Source organism: Oncorhynchus keta, chromosome 27 (assembly GCF_023373465.1).
Source record: "Oncorhynchus keta strain PuntledgeMale-10-30-2019 chromosome 27, Oket_V2, whole genome shotgun sequence".
NCBI lineage: Eukaryota > Metazoa > Chordata > Actinopteri > Salmoniformes > Salmonidae > Oncorhynchus > Oncorhynchus keta.
This window is the reverse complement of record NC_068447.1, coordinates 37,139,271-37,164,580: the sequence shown is the minus strand read 5'-3', so window position 1 is coordinate 37,164,580 and position 25,310 is coordinate 37,139,271. Positions and strand designations below refer to the sequence as shown.

Sequence of the window (25,310 nt, the reverse complement as noted above, 5' to 3'; positions counted from 1 at the left end):
TCATTTTCAAGTTCAGACCCAGGTGGCTTGCCATTGTTGCTCAACAACAATTTGTTCACCTCTTCCACACTCACTTCACAGAATTCAAAATTACAATCCTTGTCTTTCATAATTTGGTCAGTTATGCATGGATGTGTAGGTTCAGAATTTGTTGTTGGCATGTCATGCCTAAATTATCTAATCTTGCCAATCAAAAAATCTTGAAAGTAATTGGCAATATAAGTGGGTTCTGTGATGAATGAGCCTTCTGATTCAAGTGAAGGATTTTCCCCCAAATTTAAGCTGCTCCAAAGCTTTTTACTATTATATCACTTTGTTTCATGGCAGCTTATTTATAAGTTTAGTTATATGGTCTTAATTTACAATATAATATCTCTGCCAATCAGCTGTGACTCAGAGTTATTTGCCATTTCTTTTGACTCATCCCAACCATAACATTTTTCAATTCCTCATCAATCCACAGGGATATTTTTCGTTTTTAGTAATTTTCTTAATGGGTGCATGTTTATTACATTTATACACTACAGTATATTAGGCCCAGCCCTAGTAACCATATCTAGGAAAACCAAAGTTCCAATATTATGATCACTACAGCCGATGGTTGTGGATACTGCTTTAGAGCAGACTTCTGCAACATTAATAAAAATGTAAATAACACATGTGGATTTCTTTCCTGAGATGTTCCTAAATACCCTGCTAGGTTGACTGAACCTGAACCAGGTTGCAGGCCCTGGTTTGTTTAAGCTTTTTCTTGAGTAGACAGCTTGATGACATGACGTCACAATACGAAGACAAATTACATTGAAACAACGTTGATTCAACACATGCCCAGTGGGAATAGCAGAGCCATCTCGTAACACTAACACTCAGGGAAAGCAAACCAATGACAGGCGAGAGAAATCCTTCAATTTCCCAAACTTTTGTCTCCAGAAGAAAAAGCCAGAGTTACACTTCTACTTTGTCTGACAAATTATTTCCTTTGTCTATGCAATACAGCAGAAATCCAATCAACAGCTAAAGGAACCCCATCTACATGCGTTTTTCCACAGTTCATGCATATATGACGAAATGGTGACTTGTTTTGCATCGTCTGACTAGTCAACAATAGGGGTGGGAACAATAGACGGGATTCTTCAATTAAGTGTTTGCTGTCATTCAACGAGAGCACAGCAGCTGCTAGGCCCTACTGTCTGCAGTGCACTATTAGTTTTCATGCAAATGTTTTCACTTGAGAAGTACTGCACCAAACAGCCTAGCTAGATGTACAATTGCACGGCTAAGGCCAACAAGAACATCAAATTAGATTAATTCGGACCATTGTGAGGAAGCGTTATGGCTATGTTGCTACGGTGGTTCAAGAGGGACAAACTGCAATACTGCCGCTTTTCTCAAATTTTTGAAGCGATGGTCTTTAGGAAGGATGTGAGCACAGACGTTCACTTCACCTAGCAGAGTTCTGCTAGGAGCAAACCGAGAGGTGAGAGGTGATAGGCGAGCTTATCACAATTTTTTTGCTTACAGTTAACTTGACCTACGGATCTGTAAAATAGTCACATTGAAATAGACTGTGCAGATTAAGACAAAGGACACTAATGTATTGCAAACAATCGTTTAATAGTAAAGGAAAAGTGTGCCTTTCTGTGTATTGGGGGGGGGTGCTTCTATTGGAATGGATGGGGAGGGCCGTGTATACAAGAGGCGCTTGTATTGGAATGGATGTGGAGGGCAGATGTCTTTGGTCCATACTGGGTGGTAGTGGTAGGGAAGGGGGGTAGTGAATGAATTTGAGGGAAACAAGAGAAGGCACTTAAGTTTACAGTTGTCATAGGTAAACCATATGCTCAATATGTATATAACATACAAAATGCACCATGTGAGCACAACTAAATTATAGCTACATATATACAGTAAAGATTCAGGAAAGAAAAAATGTAAAAGAAACAATGTTACTCAACCTAGAATAGATTATCCCATTGTAAAACAATCATATTTTTTTTATAAGCAGAGTAAGAAAAAAAGGCAGCAACTCGAACAAGACAACATGATCTCTTTGGCGATAACCTATCCAGATAGTTTGGAATGCTGTGAATGTGACTTTACATACATTTGGTAAAAGAGCGATTGAGACCGGCATCATTCATTCCCTATGCAGAATCAGTTCAGCTATTAAAATCAAACCTCAACATGCACAGCACCAAAAGGTAACAACTAGCAGTGTTGTGGAGATATAATGCTTTGTACTGTAATGCATGCATCTCCACTACTGTGCATTATGATTACTGAGACTATATTTACAGTGCAGATCTGAGATGAGGAAAGATTTGCTGAAGGCTGGAAGATCTTGGTGTTGGCTACCAAGCCTTACCTGCTCAAGCACAGTTGCTGATACATGCCAAGTGATCTGCCCTACTGTATACTCTACACTTCCACAGAATACTTTGTAAACCACTGAACAAACCAGAACCACAATCTTTACATTGATGTGCAATATAACAAAACCCAAAATTAAGTTATTTTTCTCATGACCAAACTACACTCCTATAAGAAGACCTAAGTACCTGGGGGGGGCAGTTAGTCTAAGTTTCTCTCAATTATTCTACTCATCAGTATGACCCTTTGGTACACAGAGGAAACAGCTAGTTTGTATGCTCTTATACACATGCCTTGCAGCTTGACATGAGACGACTCTGCTTTCGCCAAATGGTAAGCCATTCCAAGCCCCATTTCAAAAGAGCATTCAGACCTCTGTAAAGCAAAGTCCCAAAAGCAACATTATGCTACCAAGCAGTGTACAAGGGGCAACAATGAGGTATTTCTCCAAATTTTTGTTCAGTTATTGTAGACATTAAAACTAATATTAAATCCTGGCATTACCATATCAATTTGTCCCAACTCAGCAGCCATAAAACATGTTCAAAATAAGACCGAAACAGCATAGACAAATTTCATCCAATTTTTTTTCTCTTCTCTAGGGTATAATTAAGAGGAAAGTGAACGTATCAAAGGACAACGTTCCTACAGCTCACTTCTCAGTAATGTAAAAGATCAGAAGAGTGTGCGCTTAACAGTGTTTGTGATGCGAGCATCTTTGCATTTCTAGAAAGGCAAAGGAAGTTGCAATGTGATACGAGCATGTGAAGTGTATGCGGTTTATGGTCCTGTCTGACACACACTAAACATAAGGAAAGAATGAGAAGACCAAATAACAGCAGAATAGATGTACTAACAAAAGGAAGTCCTAATTCAGACCATATGTGAAGGGGAGTGTAGGTTCCTTTCTCATACCTGAGATTTGAGAAGTGGAGTCCCACATAATAAAGGATGTATGTATAAAAAAAAAATTATAATTTTAAAAAGAAAGGAGCCCTCTCCTTGGATTATACAATAACAATAGGGAGAACAGAAAAACTATCCACTAAAAAGATTCTGAATTTACATGTGAGGGAGGGAATAAACTGCTATCAGGCAACAACCGACGTGATTACCGCTCTGGTTCACCTGCTAGTTCTGATTAACAACATATTCATCATACATTTCAATGAGTACATATTATTTACAGGAGCAACCAGCATATATGGGAAGCTCTAAAATAATAAGATACAATTATGTAGTGTTGATTCTATGCCATTGATGACAATCTCCCATACATACTTGTGAAACCATTGTAAGGGTGTCATGTATCGTCTAAAATAAGGAACTGAAATGGTTTGATAGACTGCAAAAAACTTGCAACCTAAAGCAAAATAAAATTAATTTGATGCTCGAGAACAAAAACAGATCAAATAAAAATGCTACAAAATGCATATAAACGCATCACCAGATAACACTGGCCTCAAATAGCAAATATTAAATCACAGACTCACAAAAGGGGACCTGGGTAGCTGCTATATCAACAGGCATGAGAAAATAGGTCTTAATAGCTAATTCTAAAGTATGGAGAAAGTGGCAGAACATGGGTAGCTAATTTTCAAGTTAGGAGGATGAATGGTTGCCTATGGGTGGCACTACAGCTCAATTGACAAAAATATGTAAACTTGTATTCTATTCTTCATTGAGAGGAGTTAGTGGGGTGGAAGGGGCAGGGTATTGAGGGTGGAATGCCAGGGTTAGTAGGGGGTATGACAAATGGGCCAGGTAATTCCAGTGTCAGGGGCAGTGTGTCCGCGGAGGCCTTTGGGGCAGACCGTTATGAGAAGGGTGGTCTTGACGGTAAGAAGAGGATGGAGCGGAGTTGGAAGGAGCTCTTGTGGAGTTGGAGGATTGTGTGGCAGTAGGATGGCTGGGGCCATCGCCTTGGCCCTGGTAGCCCTGGGAACGGTAGCCTCCACGATTGGGGTTCCTGTCACGATAGGAGCCGCCATTATACCGCTGCCCACCGGCGTGGTACCCTGGACCCGCCGTGTAACGCCTGTTGCCTAGGAAAGTCTGAAAGTTTAAGTTTAAAATCAAAGTTAAATCAAATAAAACAATCATATGAGACAACATGAATGAGAACTTAGTTGCATGTTTATGGTTGCTTTGTGAGCTAACCGTTTTGTTTGGCTGGGTAGGGCGTCCTTCGTAGCTGGAGGGAGGTGGGGTTTCTACGGACCCTGGGCCTGTGATGGAGGAGGTGGTGGAGCTACAGCGGGAGCGGCTGGAGTAACCCGTCTGAGGGTGGTACACTGAAAGGGGAGGGTGACACAAGGGCAGGCGTTGCCATAGAGATACAAACTCAGAAAAAGAAACATCCCTTTTTTCAGGACCCTATCTTTCAAAGATGAGGCGGCAGGGTAGCCTAGTGGTTAGAGCGTTGGACTAGTGACAGGAAGGTTGCAAGTTCAAACCCCGGAGCTGACAAGGTACAAATCTGTCGTTCTGCCCCTGAACAGGCTGCCCCTTCATTGAAAATAAGAATTTGTTCTTAACTGACTTGCCTAGTTAAATAAAGGTAAAACAGAATAAGATCATTTGTAAAAATCCAAATAACTTCACATATCTTCATTGTAAAGGGTTTAAACACAGTTTCCCATGCTTGTTCAATGAATCATATTTTGTTCATACAAATTTTTACATGAATGAATCATGTTTTGTTCATACAAATTTGTACACATGTTAAGTTTGCAGAAAATAAATGCAGTGGACAGTGAGGACGTTTCTTTTTTTTGCTGAGTTTATTATACAAATACTGTACGTGTTCTATTTAATTCTGTGGGTGTTACTATCAAGGATATGGATATACTGCCCTCCAAATAGCAATGCAATACTGTACTACCACAATGAGTTTCTGTGAGAGAAAAGACATCAACTGGAGAAGAACAAAGGACTGTACCTGATCCAAATCCTGTGATGCTTGTCTTCAGTGGTTCTAGCTCGAAAGTGAACTTCACAGCTTTTCCCAGGTCTTCATCAAATTTACGCTCACTCACAAAGTGCTGCAAAAAAATTAGAAAACATCTCAATGCTGACCAGGGGTTACGGACTTGTCTTAGGTCAGATCATGGCTCAATTCCCATACAACACCGTTCCTGAGCCGGTTGCACAATTGTCTTGACTATATAGTGTGTGTTATTATGGTAGTCAACTTACCTTTATGTCAGCACGCAGCTCACTCAGCTGGTCCTCAGACATGGATGCCGATTGGTCAGTCAGCCTGCGGAGCTCCTCTGCTCTCTTTTGACGGCCATCCAAAATGGCCACTGAAACAGATACATTAGTTGACCACGTCACCCCATATTCAGAGGCCTTCAGTTGTACAGAGAGAAATCCACACACAGGCAATACCATACTGAAACTTGGGACTAGGCATGTCCTCAATATTATAAGGTAAAGGGTAGGCCTATTAGTTGACTAGTTTCTACAAAATAGATCAGATACAACCATGCATCCATAAATAACTCCACAGGCTTTTCCTGGTGCTGACCATTATCAGGACAGAGGGGGGGAAATAAACACATGCAAAACATGAGAGGAAGAGCACTTTGTCATTTGAATCTCCTTGGCAACTGATACACAGAAAATACTTTTTTCATGAGGGGGGAGGGAAGAAAGCAAGTCTCATCCATTAACAGTAACACATCTAAACGAGCGGAGATTAGGGCTGAAACTGGTACATTTCAAGGAATGTTGGGTTTTTGTAATGTCAAAGAACTGCTCTAGTGTTCCCTCTTCTTCCCTCAATTCCCCACACACCTCGACACAAAGACAGCATTTAGTCTGCCATGACACCTGACACTATTCACTTTTTCCAGGCTCAGAACACACAACACTGTGCATTGGGAAGAAGGAAAGAATGAGGGCAGAATGGCCCACTTGAGGAAATATGCAGTCTTGCTCTGTCATGTTTCACTACATAGAAGATTCTGGTATGTCTAACGTCTAAAATAACCCTGAGGAAATGCATTTAAGACAGTGTATTTGGAATACCTTAACTGTAGAGCTGATCCCATTTAGTATTTTGTTTGGTCGATAGGTTGCTGATGGACAGATTTCTTTAGTCAAGCAGTCAAAACTTAGTTTATGGTTCACAAGACACCTGTCTGATTAGAGCTTATTTCAGTGGACTAATCCATTGCGGAGGCCACAGGGACGGCACAGTCCATCACCAAGACGTGTTAATGAAATTGTATATGTTTAAAGTACATTTGAAAAAAAGTGCAACATTAACAAATCAAATTTTAGAACAAACGTGCTTTCTCCCGCTTTGGATACGGTCGCTGACCGCGGTTCTGAAACAATCCTCAGTGCGCCGTAGAATTGGTGCATTTCCCCATGTTGATATGTGCATAATAGCAAAGTTAACCAACATATTGGGATTGAGAACAATGTGCAGAGGCAGCAGCAGAGACGAGTAAACAGCCAATGCTTTAGCCTCTGTCTTAAGAAAATTGAGAGGAGAAACCTCAATTTAATTAGGTCTATAAATCAATAGCCTAACTGTTAAAATGTACCTGGCTTTATAAATGATCCATATACATCTACAGAAATAAGACAGATCCTGCTTCTGTTGCCTGTTTTGAGTGTTTAATAGCCTACTGATTCCGTGAGCGCCATGCCTCCTGTAACAGCTAAACGTCAGATAAAGCAATTTCACAGATTTGACTGTAATAAAGGTTTTACACAAATGTTTGTTTTAAGTAATACCAGTCTTTTCACATTTAATTTGTGTCGTTTACACCTTTCCAAACGGGCAGAAAAATTATATTGTAATCTAACAGCATCGGTTTGTCAGATATGCACGCTCCTAAATCCTCTTAATCTCTTTGTTATTACAATTATGATCATCATAATAAGTAATGTCGTTATCATTAGTAAGCTTAGTATAGTATCCTTGTATAACTACCATCGAGTTGTAGGCCCAAGAGCGCATCCTGTTATGTTAGAACACACTGTTACACTTATTTAGTGTTGTTTACACTGTTCCAAAGGGTCAGGAAAAATGTTTAATATTGTAATTTAAAAGCAACTGTTTGGCACACAATGCTCACCAACGCTTGGTCTTACACCCCCCTTTTTCTTTATCTCCCTCTTGATCCTCAGAAGTTTCCACAACTAAGTCAAATGTCTTCCATAGATCTGACTTCCCCTTTCCCTCCTGAGCAACCAGTAAACATTCTCACTTTTCGAGTTTCCATTTCACTTTCTCCGCTTTGATTTTGCTGTCGACATTGTCGAAGTTTGTTATAACCAATTTAGCGATGTGATTATGATAGGCTATAGGTCAGGCCCCATTGGTCATACGCATGCGATGCTTACATGATGCACATAAAGAGAGCTATGGGAGAATAGGGAATGTTTTTCATAAACAACTTATGAATTTCGGTAACAGAACTTTCCAGTCAGAAAAAAATTAACTAAATGGCTGTAATGATGTGGCAGCTTCAGCACGAACAGCACAATAAACAATTGCTGTGGTGCCTTTTCGCTGCAGTAGGGAGGAGAGCGAGACAATGCCCACCACTCACACAGGCACTCGCTGTCATTACATTTTTAACAGTGACTGAGTCATTTGTGGGTCTTAATTATTTAATCAAACAGTGTACTTAAAGCATCAGACAAGCTCAGTGCATATGTATTCAAACACATAGGGTGTGTGTGTGTGTCTATATATGGAAAAATAAGTTTAAACATTTTGACCAATTGAGAGCAGGACGACTCTGGGACAAAGGCTTTCAGGGAAAAAATGTAAACATAGTAAGAATAGAAGTAAAATATAATATACATTGAAGTCCAAATGCTAATTAAAAAGGTGTTGTACTCACTGGCTTCTGCTTTGACTTTGTCCATCTCTGTCAACAGAGTAACCTCTCTGTCCATCAGGCTGATAGAGCAGGGGACGGGAAAAGATATGAAATGACATTCTTTACTAAGATAAAGGGATCGTGATTTCTTAGATTTCTAAGATAGTCTCTGTACTTTGATTTTGGCTACACTCACCATTTCTATACTACAATAACACTGGTTAGACTACAGCAATAGACTACATGCGACACTGAAATAGATATTGGTGGTGGTTGTTGTAGAGCAGAGTTGAGAGCAATGCACTTGGAGCTTCAGCGAGCCTGGTGACATCAGGTGATAAATGAGTGGATAGGCCAATAAAAATAATTTCAAACATCTTCCATTAACAGCTAGTTTAAAGTACTCCCCTCCCTCCCAGACAGTCCTAGCAAAATTATTGCTTATGAAATTGCTCTTGGCTAAGAAGCTATTTGTTTCTCTTTTACCATTTTAATTGAAAACAAATCACAGTAAAGTACTTAGTTGTCACCCAAAAATGATTTGCTATTAGGTTAAGGCTGCATTGGACCTTAGAATCAAGGCTCCTAAATTGCTTAACATAAGGGAATTTGTGCTGTTATATCCCACCATAATTCATATTCCAAATATAAACTACAACTTTACAAACTAATGTAGTGGAGGTAATGATGGTAGATGTACCTACCAGCTCTGGAGCTCAGCAAATGTTTGCTTCATGGTCTTGATAGAGGAGTCCATCTCATCCTTGACCACCACTCTGTAGCGAGTGAGCGACACTGTGCATCTCTGCAGGTCCTTCACAGAGCGGTCAATGTTGGGCGCTGAGAGTCAAAGAACAGGGTTAGACTAGACATCACCTATTGTCTTAGAAAAACAAAATCATTACCATTTTTGTTTTAAAGAAATTTGTCACTAACCAATCTTCTTGGCTCCAGAGGATCCCTGTTGGTTCTCGTCAGTGGTGAGCACAGAGGAAGTGGATGGCTGGGAGTTAGTTCTGGAACGGAACTTGTTGCCACGGGGAGGCTGGTGATTCCTTCCTCCTTGAGCATGGTGAGGGGTGGGGCTTGGGCCACTACAAAGAGAGTCTGCTTCCGCACCTGTTAAGAGAAAGATGTTTTCTGATCTGTAGGGGTTGGTTTCAACTACATGGAGGATTATCAAAAGTCTTATATTGTCGCAACAATTCAAAGGCAGTCTGATGAATAAAATAAAGCGACTGAAAACACTCCATTACAATACCTGTAATGTCCGACGTGGCAGGTTCAGAATCCAACTCGGCTGCGTCCAAGGAAGCAGAATCCAACTGCTCACTCAGAGAGTCTAGTGAGTCTCCGTCCAACACGGAGCCATTGGCATGGAACCCATTCACAGCTTCCTTACTCTCAGTCTCAGAGGGCTGCATGGTCTCGGCTAGAGCAGGCTCCTCTGCCAGAGGCTCTGGCTCTGGCTGGGGCTTGGGCTTCTTTTTCTTCTTGGGCTGGATGTTGAATAATCAAAGTTGGATTTTAACCTCTAGAATATAAACTTAAACAGCTTTTGAAGTTCATCCATAATTCATCTATAACAATGGTTGAGCAGGTTGTAGGTCCTCATGACAGATGCCATATTTTCAGCTAGAGCTTCTGACATCAAATAAAAATAGGTGAAAAAAATAATAAAACAAACATTTAGAGTTTAAAGTTAATTGCTTTTAAAGTTAGCATTTTTCCATCAATCTGGATGAGCTGTCACTGGAAGAATAGTGCCGTCTCAATCACGTGAGGGATAGGCCGTACTTAAAAACGTCATGACACTAAATTTCATTCATACTCATGTTGCCCTTGCATATAGAATGCAATACCCTGCAGTATAGTAAAACAAACAAGTTTACCTTCTTTTTACCAGTTACATTCCACTCCTTCAAGATTTCCACAGCACTACCTGAGAGGAAAACATCAGGTAATAAGAGGGTGACAAAGCTGTACTTAATGTACGCAGTTTGAACCAGTGTATTCTTAAATTAGAAATCAAAGGTATTTTCTATTCATTAGTGTGTGTTCTATATCACAACAAGAATTATCACTATGGCATTTCCATACCTTCTAGGAAAGCCTGGACGGCCTTATCGACGCAGTTCTCAAAGTGCTGCAAGACCAGAACTATCTCATTGTTGCTTTTGTTGGGAACAACGGCCCTGACAGCACTGATCTGTGAAGAGAACAAATAAGAGAATGATCTGACAAATTATGGTTTAGCATAGTGATACATATCCTAAGGCCATGGGCATTCTCACCCAATAAAACCTACTAGCTAAAGAGGAATAGCACTTAATGTATTCAAATCAATTGGAATGTTATGCCTAGAGAGAAATAATTAGCAGTTTTTACCTTCTCCTTCATTCTCTCAAAAGTCCCTCCCTGGGACATAACCATTTTCAAGTTTGTGTCAAACACCATACCAGAGGTATCTGTGCAAAAAAGGGAGGAAGGGTTGATTTGTAATTTGTCATTGTTTTCTGCTGGACCCAGGTCTATTTGCAAAACAATTGTAAGTTCATAGGCACATCATTTGCTAAACAAAACTCTTCCCATACCTAGTCATTCCTGGACATTCAAAGTTAGGCCTATTTGTGTTGAAAGTAAACCATGGCAGAGAACACAGGGATTAGCATAAATCATGTGGAACAGACAGAAGAGGTGATTTACATGAAAAACCTATAGGACCCAGATATTTCTTTTATGGGCAAATGTGACAAGATGCTTGATGACCTTTCAAGTAAAATATGTACACATTTAACAACTGTTTCAAGTTGCTTGAGGCCTAAAGATTTTACAACACTTAATGGATTTATATATGCTAGGACCAAAAAGAACTGGCCCTGGAGCCATGAGATTATACTCAAGAAATATTGGCATCTGGACTGGCCGTAAAGGACCCGAGATCTGCATTGAATTTGAACCGGTTATAACTGATGTAGAGTTGTAGAAACAGAATGAGTCAGCAAAGCAGGGGGTTTATGCATCAGATGGATAAGAATTACAGCCCCAAACAAAGTAAGCTCAATGAGATGAGAAACAGCTGGGTTGCTGTGACCCAAATACATGTGGCATGACCAAAGAATGCCAGAGGACAGTTTAACAATGGCAAACTCAACAGAAAATGTTGCGCTCTGCAAGTCAAAGACAGTCCTAATGGAGAGCTTCATTTCAGAAATAGCTTAATTTTATTCCGGAGAAAAGCTGGGACCCTTCTAAAGGTATCCCATCCAAAGTGGACTGCACGGACATGAGTTCATATTGCTGTCAATCTCTCTCAGCTATCCCCAGCTATTGTGTTTGAAAGGATCCATTCTAACTCAATAAGAGGTCTGGTAGACACTTGATGAAGTTGCATGTCAAGTGCTGCTCATTCCACCAGCTATGTTTTGAGAATCAACTCTACACATTTAAAAGCATTCACACACTAGTTATTGCATTATCAATACTAGTTCATCTGCTTTTAAAAGACGAATGGTAGCACACATACCCTTCTGGCTGTTTTTCTTCGCCATGTTGAAACACCACTAGTCTAAAAGGTACAGTAAGTAAGTCCCAACTGATCCCAGTGTATAGCGTCCAAGTATTTAGCTCAAGTCAAAAACAAATCAATAAAATAATGCACTTTTCCAGATATTCAGTTTGAACTTGTTTCCTATGTGAAGACTTCAGCTCTTCATTTGTAGAAATGTTCCTCCTTGATTTTTCCCTCTCAGACAGGAAGCCAACAAAGGCTCACAAATCTGGCAGTAGGAGGGGTTGGAGTAGGCAGGGTCAGATCAGGCCTCCACCACTTAGGCTTGGTTTCAACTTCTCTTCTCCGTTCTCCACAAAGTTGATCCAAGTCTGAAAAAAGGAGACAGGGAAATAAGGTTACTGTCTAGGGTGGATGTAATAAGCACACAGGATTAAAAAACAGAGTTTCATGAGACGATCCAATGGAACAAACTAGTAGTTCGTAATGAATGTTGACCCATCAAATGCACAAAAAGGAAAATCATAACATTTAGCATATTCAGGCAGAAGAACTATAACATTGGTGCGGGAATTACACTGTGAGTCAGATTTTATACTTAAAAATGACAGAAAATTCATGACAACTCTATGCACAAGGACTACTATGTTTAATGGAAGAAGTGTGCAGATGCTAAATTTGGTTACAGAATTATGGTCAAATCTCCCTCATTTATGCAACCAAAAACATACATATGACAGGACCCCTTGAGTTTAAAAATATATATTTTACTTGTTGAACTACAGTAGGTGAAGTGAATTTACATCATGGGTTCCTGATCTGCACTATACAGAACTGTATAGGCTTATTATGGAACTGAATGTCACCCTCTTCAAGGTGAAGCATCCTGAACAGGTACAAAGGCAGAAATATGCAGTAGCTCTCTTTAGTATATTTGGGTATTCTACACACTGGCTATTATTGTAATGAGCTCTGCCAACGAACAAGACCAAGAACAGAACAAATATGTACCAATCATAGATGTCTATGCTTCACAAGTTTGGACATCACAGAGTACTGTACAGTAGAGTTCAGTAGATATGTTCAGTATAGTACAATACTGGGGCTGGGAATTGACATTGACTTCACAATACTTTGGTGCCGATACAATATGTATTGAGATTCGAGATGTATTGAGAGGGACAACAGAAGCCATGAGAAAAGTTTTGATCAGTCATGGAAATAAGTGATAAAAACAATATTGGGCTCCAACTCAAATAAAGAAAAATACTGGAGTTTTTGTGGAGCACCTGCAGGTATTGAAAATTAGTGCAAAAATAAAAGCCATATTGTCAAAATTATATATCAAAAAGAACATCCCGATATGTAACTGTATTGACCACCCCCAATCACTACATTATGCTGTACTATAGTGTGCCCTACTGTACAGGATTTTCCAAAGTTGTGAAATGTCTGATTGGTTTAGATTTGGTCTGGCCAGGGCAGACTGACCAAATTTAAACTACTTTTCAACGTTCATGGACATCTGGTGTTGGTCGGTGCTCAGTGGATGAGGATGCTCGTTTCAGTACATGGAAAGAGGGTATGCGGTATGTGACAGTAGGTGTAAGTAAGAGCTGGCAGAGGTGGCATTAACTGGAGCCCGAGCGGCGAGAGGTTCTCCAAACTGTTCACAGTATTACTTTGACCAAAAATACATACATGAACAGTATACCAGTGGAAAGGAGGGCAGAAGCAGGTGACCCAACTGTTGTTTGTGACTACTATAATTTCCCATTGAGTTTTAATTGCTTAATAATTCATAAACAAAATTTATCAGTAAAAACACTAACTAATTGGTAGGTCTACCTCCCTCGCGAGGGAAATGTAAAAATATTTTAAAGATGTGGGTTTTTGTTAACATAATTACAGACCAGGCAATCTTTGCACACTCTTGGCATTCTCTCAACCAGCTTCACCTGGAATGCTTTTCCAGCAGTCTTGAAGGAGTTCCCACATATGTTGAGCACATTTTGTCTGCTTTTTCTTCACTCCGCAGTCTGACTCATCCCAAACCATCTCAATTTGGTTGAGATAGGGGATTGTGGAGGCCAGATCATCTGATGCAGCACTCCACTTTCTTTCTTGGTCAAATTGCCCTTACACAGCCTGGAGGTGTGTTGGGTAATGGTCCTGTTGAAAAACAAATTATATTCCCACTAAGCCCAAACAATATGGGACGGTGTATCGCTGCAGAATGCTGTGGTAGCCATGCTGGTTAAGTGGGCCTTGAAATCTAAATAAGTCACTGACAGTGTCACCAGCGAAGCACCCCCACACCATAACACCTCCACGCTTTACGGTGGGAAATACCCACACGGCAGTTGGAACCAAATATCTCACATTTGGACTTTATTTTTTTATTTTATTTTTTATTTCACCTTTATTTAACCAGGTAGGCTAGTTGAGAACAAGTTCTCATTTGCAACTGCGACCTGGCCAAGATAAAGCATAGCAGTGTGAACAGACAACACAGAGTTACACATGGAGTAAACAATTAGCAAGTCAATAACACAGTAGAAAAAAATGGGCAGTCTATATACAATGTGTGCAAAAGGCATGAGGAGGTAGGCGAATAATACAATTTTGCAGATTAACACTGGAGTGATAAATGATCAGATGGGCATGTACAGGTAGAGATATTGGTGTGCAAAAGAGCAGAAAAGTAAATAAATAAAAACAGTATAAAAACAGTATGGGAATGAGGTAGGTGAAAAAGGGTGAGCTATTTACCTATAGACTATGTACAGCTGCAGCGATCGGTTAGCTGCTCGGATAGCTGATGTTTGAAGTTGGTGAGGGAGATAAAAGTCTCCAACTTCAGCGATTTTTGCAATTCGTTCCAGTCACAGGCAGCAGAGTACTGGAACGAAAGGCGGCCAAATGAGGTGTTGGCTTTAGGGATGATCAGTGAGATACACCTGCTGGAGCGCGTGCTACGGATGGGTGTTGCCATCGTGACCAGTGAACTGAGATAAGGCGGAGCTTTACCTAGCATGGACTTGTAGATGACCTGGAGCCAGTGGGTCTGGCGACGAATATGTAGTGAGGGCCAGCCGACTAGAGCATACAAGTCGCAGTGGTGGGTGGTATAAGGTGCTTTAGTGACAAAACGGATGGCACTGTGATAGACTGCATCCAGTTTGCTGAGTAGAGTGTTGGAAGCCATTTTGTAGATGACATCGCCGAAGTCAAGGATCGGTAGGATAGTCAGTTTTACTAGGGTAAGCTTGGCAGCGTGAGTGAAGGAGGCTTTGTTGCGGAATAGAAAGCCGACTCTGGATTTGATTTTTGATTGGAGATGTTTGATGTGAGTCTGGAAGGAGAGTTTGACTTCAGACAAAAAGGACACATTTTCACTGGTCTAATGTCCATTGCTTGTGTTTCTTGGCTCAAACAAGTCTCTTCTTATTGGTGTCCTTTAGTACTGGTTTCTTTGCAGCAATTTGACCATGAAGGCCTGATTCACGCAGTCTCCTCTGAACAATTGATGTTGAGCTGTATCTGTTACTTGAACTCTGAAGCATTTATTTGGGCTGCAATTTCTGAGGCTGGTAACTAATGAACTCATCTTCTGCAGCAGAGGTTACTCTGGGTCTTCAGCCCTGTGGCTGTCCTCGTGAGAACCAGTTTCATCATATCGCTTGATGGTTTGAGACTTTTTTTGGTTACTACATGATTCCATGTGTTATTTCATAGTTTTGATGTCATCACTATTATTCTACAATGTTTAAAATAGTACAAATAAAGAAAAACTGTGGAATGAGTAGATGTTCTAAAACTCTTGACTGGTAGGATATGCCTTAATTTCTCAAATAGACTCCTGGCTTTCATCTGATATGCTCCTATAAATGTCACGTTAGTGCTCATGGATCTGTATAGATGGAAATGCCCTGACGTCAAGCCTATAAGTAGGCGATTCTAGGGAAAACTTATGGAAATTAATACTACTATGAATGTACATTGTCCGGATTTTTTAAATATATATATCTATATCCTTTGTGCATAAGTCATTAAACAGTATAAAAAAGAAATCAATCAATTACTGTCTGGCACAACATCCTATACAATCTGCATTCAATATTGTAATTGGCAGCAGCATATTTTCGGTTTGGTTCAAATGCATGGGGAAGAAACCATTGAATCATGATTTAGTTGAGACCTAATTCTTTGGGTGAATTAAACCTGACCTAGACAGCCATGACATACCAGGAGTGGCTTCGGGACAAGCCTCTGAATGTCCTTGAGCGGCCCTGCCAGAGCCCGGACTTGAACCCGGTCTAACATCTCTGAAGAAACATGAAAATAGCTGTGCAGCGACACTCCCCATCCAACCTGACAGAGCTTGAGAGGATCTGCAGAGAGGAATGGCAGAAACTCCCCAAATACAGGTGTGCCAAGCTTGTAGTGTAATATCCAAGAAGGCTCGAGGCTGTAATCACTGCCAAGGGTGCTTCAAAGTACTGAGTAAAGATCTGAATACTTATGTAAATGTGATAGCCAATTTTTTTCTAAAAACCTGTTTTTGCTTTGTCATTATGGGGTAGTGTGTGTAGATGAAATTTAAAAAACAATTGAATAATTTTAGAATACGGCTGTAACGTAACAAAATGTGGAGAAAGTGAAGGGGTTTGAATACTGACACCAGCGTGTGCACAACAATGTTTCCAAGTCAGTCAAGACATTGATGCATTGTGTTTATCAAGAGGAATGGTGCTTGAATACATTCTGCCCCTGAACAAGGCAGTGTTCCTTTAATCTACACACAGGGAGAGTGTTGGACTAGCAACCGGAAGGTTGCGAGTAGAGGTCGACTGATTATGATTTTTAAACGCCGATAACGATTATTGGAGGACCAAAAAAGCAGATACCGATTAAATTGGACGATTTTTTAAAATTGATTTGTAATAATGCCAATTACAACAATACTGAATGAACACTTATTTTAACTTAATATAATACATCAATAATCAATTTAGCCTCAAATAAATAATGAAACATGTTCAATTTGGTTTAAATAATGCAAAAACAAAGTGTTGGAGAAGAAAGTAAAAGTGCAATATGTGCCATGTAAAAAAAGCTAACGTTTGATTTCCTTGCTCAGAACATATGGGAAAGCTGGTGGTTCCTTTTAACATGAGTCGTCAATATTCCCAGGTAAGAAGTTTTAGGTTGTAGTCATTATAGGAATTATAGGACTATTTCCCCCTATACCATTTGTATTTCATTAACCTTTGACTATTGGATGTTCTTATAGGCACTTTAGTATTGCCAGTGTAACAGTATAGCTTCCGTCCCTCTCCTCGCTCCTCCCTGGGCTCGAACCAGGAACACAACAGCCACCCTCGAAGCAGCGTTACCCATGCAGAGAAAGGGAAACAACCACTCCAAGGCTCAGAGCAAGTGAAGTTTGAAACGCTATTAGCGCACGGTAACTAGCTAGCCATTACACTTCAGTTACACCAGCCTCATCTCGGGAGTTGATAGGCTTGAATTCATAAACAGCGCAATGCTTGACGCACAATGAAGCGCTGCTGGCAAAACACACTAAAGTGCTGTTTGAATGAATGTTTACGCTCCTGCTTCTGCCTACCACCGCTCAGTCAGATACTTAAATACTTTTATGCTCAGTCAGATATGCAACGCAGGACACGCTAGATAATATCATCAACCATGTGTAGTTAACTAGTGATTATGATTAATTTATTGTTTTTTATAAGATAAGTTTAATGCAAGCTAGCAACTTACCTTGGCTTACTGCATTCGCGTAACAGGCAGTCTCGTTGTGGAGTGCACACGGACTAGTAAACTGTAAGGTTGCAAGATTGGGTACCCCGAGCTGATAAGGTGAAAATCTGTCGTTCTGCCTCTGAACAAGGCAGTTAACCCACCATTCCTAGGGCACCATTGAAAATAAGAATGTGTTCTTAACTGACTAGCCTAGTTAAATAAAGAGCGCACTGCTGTTACACCTTTAAATAAAGGTGAAAAAATAAATACAAATAAATCGGCACAATCTGTGTCCAAAAATACAGATTTCCAATTGTTATTAAAACTTGAAATCGGCCCTAATTAATCGGGCATTCTGATTAATCGGTCGACCTTTAGTTGCAAGATCGAATCCCCGAGCTGACATGGCAAAAATCTGTTGTTCTGCCCCTGAACAAGGCAGTGTTCCTAGGCCATCATTGAAAATAAGAATTTGTTCTTAACTGACTTGCCTAGTTAAATAAAAGGTTAAAAATATATAAAAAAAATTGAACTGTTTTACCGTTTCTCTTTTCTTTTGCATTGTTGGGAAGGGCCTGTAAGTAAGTATTTCACTGTTAGTCTATACCTGTATACGAAGCATGAGACATAAAATTGTATTTGATCCTTGAGAACCTTGAACACCACCCTCAGTAAACTGTAGTCATTTATAGGCCAGCTGTTTCCCACTTAGGTTTCTCTTTCTGACCAGCAATCATGGAAAGGGAAACTTACTGTGCAAACCCACACCCTTTTCATTATACCTTTACGTCACACTTACTGCATGGCATGCCACCACACCTTTGAACACATCAAACATATGCACTGTCAACAAGTGACGCCAGCATGTGCACAACAATGTTTCAAGTCAGTCAAGACATTGATGCATTGTGTTTATCAAGAGGGATGGTGCTTGATTCCCCAAGTAGGTTACACATAATGTGTTGACTTAGGCAAAACACTGAAGAGGATAATGCAATATAAAATATATAAATTGACCTACATTCTAAAAACTGAATTTGAGATTAGCAAATTTGAGGAACCTGAAATAAGAGGTCCATTTGAAGCATGAAGCGAATTGACACGGGTCATCATAACTCAAGATGTTGGTAAACCACTGTCTTGTGAGGTGAACAGCACTGATAGTTCAATCAGTCATTGTCTTACAGACAATACATCCTGCAGGGCCTAGATTCAGAAAACTCACAGATAACCTCAGATAAAAAGTGTAGCTGTGTTGATCAAAGTTGTTAGGACTTCAGAGACAGATTATACCACCTGAAAGACTCACCAGGCTGTGTGTTTCATAATGGATAAATACATTGGAAAATGATTTTGCTTAGAATCTGGACCACTTTGAAGTTTGTGTAATCAAAGGACATGACACACTGATCCAACCAACCAAACTACTTTGCAGTGCTGCCAACACACGCATTAGGCATGAGACACATGCATTTAACCCTCTTCACACAAGCCACACCTTTCATTTGTCACGCATTGAAAAAATTACAGCTTTTATTTTCTAATTTATCCTGTGTGTGTGTATGTGTATATACATATACATATAGATATGTGTATATGTATGTATGTATGTATATATATATATACATATACACATATAGATATGTGTATATGTATGTATATATGTGTATATGTATATATACACATATATATACATATACACATATCTATATGTATGTATATATGTGTATATGTATATATATGTAAAATATATACATATACACATATATACATACATATAGATGTGTATATGTATATATACACATATATACATACATATACATGTATATGTATATATATATATATTCAGTGTTATTTCACTTTTTTTCAACTATGCCTTCAAATAGACTTGAAATTGGAGCATAATCGCCTGCAATTCTACATCACGAGCATTGCAACTGCAACATTATCAGTTTCCCACTTGTAATTCCAATATGGAGGCTCGTATGTGGAGAAACTTTCGATAACTCTTATCGCATGTGAACGCGGCATATTGACCCGTAGCACTCAAGTCTGCAGCCATGAAATACAACAATTGAATTTGCCCAGATCCATAGGCTACATTAAAATGACTCGTTTGGTCATTGGCAATGTAGTTCTAGGTTCATTAGGCTTTAACAACAAAAAGGCAGCATCCAGAGTGAATTTAGGTAGAGGGACCTGATTTGTCCATTTGGCATTTCCCTGGACCTCTAAGCTGGCTTTTCTACAGTCCTATTTTAAAAAGTGATAGTTCACCTAAATGAATTACATATTAGTTTCTTATGGACAAGGAGAGACTGCAATGCATCCTATGGTTAGCCACCAACCATTAATATTATATGTTAAGACACCTATATGGGGGACTTTGAGCGGTTCTGGACAGGTTTCAACTGACATCTGTCTGCTCTCCCCTTTCACTCTCTTATCGGAGCTGACTTTAAATGTCTGGTTTCACACCCCACAATTCATGAAAAAATGTCATAAAATGAAACAATACCTAATTTTTCTTGGTCACAGAAGGAAAAAAAATCCCTGTGCTTAAAGCTGAAGTTCTAACAGGTCTGCATATATTTGAATGGCATGGGTGCTCCGCTCAGTGGACATTGAGGAGAAAATTCTCTGTTGGCAATTATATGAAATGGTGACAATACAATATTGGCACTAGTATGATCATATTTATTTCACAGTTAGAAAAAAATGTTAAATTCTATACTAAGTAGTTTATCATTTGACTGACGATCTTGGAATTTCAGGTGTTGGTGATTGGCATGCCATATGTACGAGTCATCGGGTGGGGCCGACGGGGGTGCATTCCATGCGTCATCACATTTGCAGAGTTATGTAAGATATCTGACTATTCCTAATGTGATTGGTACATTGGATAGTCATAATTTAAGCTAATAATATAACTCAATCACTGTTTGCAAAAAAAATTTAAATGCAGCATGTGGTGTGGTAGGCCTAGGCTAGAGCAGATATTCCTTTTTCTTTCCTTGCACAGGAAAAATTAGGCCTTTTTTTTATCATGCAATTCTTTTACACTTGACTGGAGAGATGAACAGAATCTTATATTTTTTTTCAAGGTGGCACTGACCCAATGCTTAAAAACGGAATACGCATGCTCACCGGGGATATGGCCAATACTCCACTAGTGCTAACAATGTAAGCACAATTAAGTTGAGAAATATGATATGTCTTTTAGGTTAGTCTTTTCGTTGTCTTCTTTGAAGCAATAGCAATTCCCACGATTGTATTTTGAAATATTGCTATATGCCTGGCTGGGCCTCTCTTTCACTGATATCCGCAACTTAATCATCTATTTGGTAGACTATTTGCTGCACCCGTTGCCTTCCAACAGGCTATGCGATTGGCATGGCCGATTAATTAGGACAGATTTCAAGTTCATAACAATCGGTAATCTGCATTTTTGGACGCCGATTACATTGCACTCCACGAGGAGACTGCGTGGCAGGCTGACCCACCTGTGCAGCAAGGAGCCAAGTTAAGTTGCTAGCTAGCATTAAACTTATCTTATTAAAAAAACAATCAATCTTGACATAATCACTAGTTAACTACACATGGATGATGGTATTACTAGTGTAATTAGCTTGTCCTGCGTTGCAAATAATCAATGTGGTGCCTGTTAATTTATCATCGAATGACAGCCTACTTCGCCAAACGGGTGCAGATTTAACAAGTGCATTCGTGAAAAAAAGCACAGTCGTTGCACCAATGCACCTAACCATAAACATCAATGCCTTTGTTAAAATCAATACACTGGTATATTTTTTAAAACCTGCATATTTAGTTAAAAGAAATGCATGTTAGCAGGAAATATTAACTAGGGAAATTGTGTAACTTCTCTTGCGTTCTGTGCAAGCAGAGACAGGGTATATGCAGCAGTTCGGGGCCACCTGGCTCGTTGCGAACTGTGTGAAGACCATTTCTTCCTAACGAAGACAGTAATTAATTTGCCAGAATTTTACATAATTATGACACAACATGGAAGGTTGTGCAATGTAACAGCAATATTTAGACATATGGATGCCTCCCATTCGATAAAATTCGGAACGGTTACGTATTTCACTGAGCGAGTAACCTTTTTGATTTTGAAATGATAGTTTCCATATTAATGACCCAAAGCTCGTATTTCTGTGTTTATATATTATAATTAAGTCTATCATTTGATAGAGCAGTCAGAGGTGGTCGGCAGCAGCAGGCTCGTAAGCATTCATTCAAACAGCACTTTACTGCGTTTGCGAGCAGCTCTTAGCAATGCTTGAAGCACAGCGCTGTTTATGACTTCAAGCCTATCAACTCCCGAGATTAGGCTGGCAATACTTTAGTGCCTATAAGAACATCCAATAGTCAAAGGGTAATGAAATACAAATGGTATAGAGAGAAATAGTCCTATAATAACTACAACCTAAAACTTCTTAACTGGGAATACTGAAGACTCATGTTACAAGGAACCACCAGCTTTCACATGTTCTCATGTTCTGAGGAAGGAATTTAAACGTTAGCTTTTTTTACACGGCACATATTTCACTTTCTTCTCCACTGTGTTTTTGCATTATTTAAACCAAATTGAACATGTTTCATTATTTATTTGAGACTAAATTGATTTATTTATGTATTATATTAAGTTAAAATAAGTGTTCATTCAGTATTGTTGTAATTGTCATTACAAATAAATAAATAAATAAATAAATAAATATAAAAATAAACGGCTGATTCATTGGTATTGGCTTTTTTGGCCCTCCAATAGTCAGTATCAGTGTTGAAAAATCATAATCAGTCGACCTCTTGTTGAGACTGGCGTTTTGCAGGTACTATTTAATGAAGCTGCCAGTTGGGGATTAGTGAGGCCTCTGTTTCTCAAACTAGACACTAATGTACTTGTCCTCTTGCTCTGTTGTGCACCGGGGCCTCCCACTCCCCTTTCTATTCTGGTTAGAGAAAGTTTGAGCTGTTCGACAGAGCGTTGTACGAGATCTTCAGTTTCTTGGCAATTTCTCACATGGAATAGCCTTCATTTGTCAGAAAATGAATAGACTGGCAAGTTTCAGAAGAAATGCATTTGTTTCTGGCCATTTTGAACCTGTAATCAAACCCACAAATGCTGATGCTCCAGATACTCAACTAGTCTAAAGGCCAGTTTTATTGCTTCCTTAATCAGAACAGTTTTCAGCCGTGCTAACATAATGGCAAAAGGTTTTTCTAATGATCAATTAGCATTTTAAAATGATAAACTTGGATTAGGCAACAACATGACATTGGAACACAGGCGTGATGGTTTCTGATAATGGGCCTCTGTAAATCTATGTAGATATTCCATAAACAAATCTGCAGTTTCCAGCTACAATAGTCATTAACAATGTCTAGACTGTATTTCTGATCAATTATATGTTATTTGACAGAAAATTGGCTTTTATTTAAAAAACAAGGAAAGTCTAAGTGACCCCAAACTTTTGAACGTCGTGCACACACACACGTTCGCTGTTGATTTGAATTTAACCTTTGGGATTATGTGTGTATTGTTTTGTATTGCTAGGTATTTTGTATAACTGCATTGTTGGAGCTAGAAAAAAGAATTTCGCTGTACCTGCGATAACAATTGCACATTTGTGTACGAGTACAATTAATTTAGGGTGTGTTCATAAACTTAATCTGGAGTGCCGAGTGTGCTCATAGTGCGCTCTGTGCGTTCGTAAATTCAGAGCAGTCCCATGTCAGATTGTCTGTTAAATCCAAGCGTTTTCAGCCGTTGGAGCGTTCAGAGCGCACACTGCTAGCTACTTCTAGACACAAATGAGAGAACACCTCACTCAGACCATTTTACTCACCCCAGAACAGGCAGTTTTCATGTTATCCATATAGTTGGTGACCAATTGTGCTGCTGGCAACAATTTAACTACACTTTTTTTTGCCGACGTTTACTCCCATATAGCCAGAGCGATTTTGTGTGTAATGACAAACCATTGGATTTTCTTTTTAATCCCTTCTCAAACAATTGCTACATTCACCTGTGTGCTTCCACAGCTTGGCAACTAACATCGCTAGTTAACAAATCTGATATATTAGTAGTCTGTCTCTTGTGGGCAATATAACGTTACCACTCAATAAAGATAAGGCAACATTATTTGGGTAAACTAGCCCTTTAAAATACTTCGCAACCTAATACGTTCGTCTGTGCGAGCTTCTGAAAAATACCACCAGTAGCTAACGTTAGCTCGCTACCTGCTTCTAGTTATTAATTAAAAACACATTTCTGGCCAATTAGCTAGGTAGCGAAGTTCCAAACTAGAAATTTTGTGCAATGTGTTGGTGACTGTATCTTAGCAACGCCAGTCCTGGCTAGCCAAACTTGCCCCATTTTATACTTAGCTTGTTGCTAGCTATATACATTGGCCTAAGTGTATTTATTTATTTAACTAACTAACGTTAACTGTCCGGGTACCATCATAATAATCTATGGAGTGTAGAAAACTAGTGCTAGAGACCACCCAACGCGTTAGCAAGCTAACCTAGCTAGTTAACGTTAACTCTTCTCGCTTTGTTAAAATAACGTGCCAAATCCACAATGAACTGTTCGCAAGGAAGGTAACTAGCAAGCTATTGGTGTTATTAACGTTACCTAACTAACGTTAATATTTTCACAGCCCCCTGGAGACTGCAGTGTAGTTTATCACTGTATTAATCGTCAACTACGCTAGTTAAATTAATAATCTTAGCTAATTAGCCGCTAGTTCAATTGACAATGCTAGCTAACGTTAGCTAGCTAACGCTCTTGTCTCTCCAGTTTGTGGCAAACTAGCTAACTGGGTCTGTTTACTAACTTACTAAGATTGCTAGCCATGTAGTTAGCTAGCTATATAAAACTTGTATTTTTGAGTGATTCAGCGCTTACCTGGGTGTCTTTCTCCGCAACGTTACCAGTCGTCTATGGTCTCCAATATTTTTGCCCTCAGGCTTAGTCACAAATCTATCCACGTCGTCACTTCCGAACAGACTGAAATCGGTCATGCACGCCACGCATGCCAAAATAACCTTTGGACAACGCGAATGAGTTCATAGAGGCGTGAATTTATGTAAATTGGAATTATTAACACATACTCTTGATCATTTCAGTCTTGACTGTATTATAACTTTTATGAGCCATTGATATTCTGAACAGGGATCATGGAGCGCTGTGCAAATTATAGGATTGTAAAAAAAGATGACGGCAGAGTTATGTGGGCTCAATCCTGGCTGCAGTGGCATGCCATGTCTATTTGCACGGTGGGTTCCTAATTACCTTTGACCTGGACCACAAAAGTATAACACTAAAATACATACACAGTGTTACAGGATCTTGACATTGATGTGGTGCCTGATATTCTCCAGACATTGTAAAGATATGATAATCTGCAGTCTATCTGGAACATACCCAAATACTGGGCACAGTACCATTCAAAAGTTTGGACACCTACTCTTTAAAGGATTCTTATTTATTTGTACTATTTTCTACATTGTAGAATAATAGTGACGACATCAAAAATATGAAATAACACATGGAATCATGTAGTAACCAAAAAAGTGTTAAACAAATCTAAATATATGTTCTATAGTAGATTCTTCAAAGAAGCGACCCTTTGCCTTGACAGCTTTGCACAATCTTGGCATTCTCTCAACCAGCTTCATGAGGTAGTCACCTGGAATGCATTTCAATTCAAATGTGTGCCTTGTTAAAAGTTAATTTGTGGAATTTCTTTCCTTCTTAATATATTTTTTAATTTGATTTAAATTTA

At 39.4% G+C, this 25,310-nt stretch overlaps 1 protein-coding gene across 1 annotated transcript; it reads right to left on the bottom strand.

The window, feature by feature from the left end:
* Positions 1 to 1,595: 1,595 nt before the first annotated feature.
* On the bottom strand, positions 1,596 to 24,642 carry LOC118359938 (spermatogenesis-associated serine-rich protein 2-like). The gene is made up of 13 exons (XM_035738870.2): positions 24,431 to 24,642; positions 11,746 to 12,101; positions 10,608 to 10,687; positions 10,320 to 10,428; positions 10,112 to 10,161; positions 9,481 to 9,718; positions 9,156 to 9,338; positions 8,924 to 9,059; positions 8,241 to 8,299; positions 5,569 to 5,678; positions 5,312 to 5,414; positions 4,531 to 4,664; positions 1,596 to 4,425 (listed from the first exon to the last, which is right to left on the bottom strand). Exons 2-13 carry the CDS (start codon positions 11,768 to 11,770, stop codon positions 4,147 to 4,149), a joined length of 1,506 nt encoding a protein of 501 aa, XP_035594763.1. The 5' UTR covers positions 11,771 to 12,101; positions 24,431 to 24,642; the 3' UTR covers positions 1,596 to 4,146.
* Between the last annotated feature and the right edge of the window lie 668 nt (positions 24,643 to 25,310).

Bases quoted from the DNA above. Each gene is read 5' to 3' on its own strand.
- LOC118359938 (XM_035738870.2), bottom strand. From the start codon at position 11,770: ATGGCGAAGAAAAACAGCCAGAAGG. The intron at 10,162-10,319 runs GTATGGAAATGC...TTTTCCTCTCAG, and splicing joins CGTCCAGGCTTTCCTAGAAG to GTAGTGCTGTGGAAATCTTG. The intron at 9,339-9,480 runs GTATTGTAATGG...TTCTCTTAACAG, and splicing joins TGCCACGTCGGACATTACAG to GTGCGGAAGCAGACTCTCTT.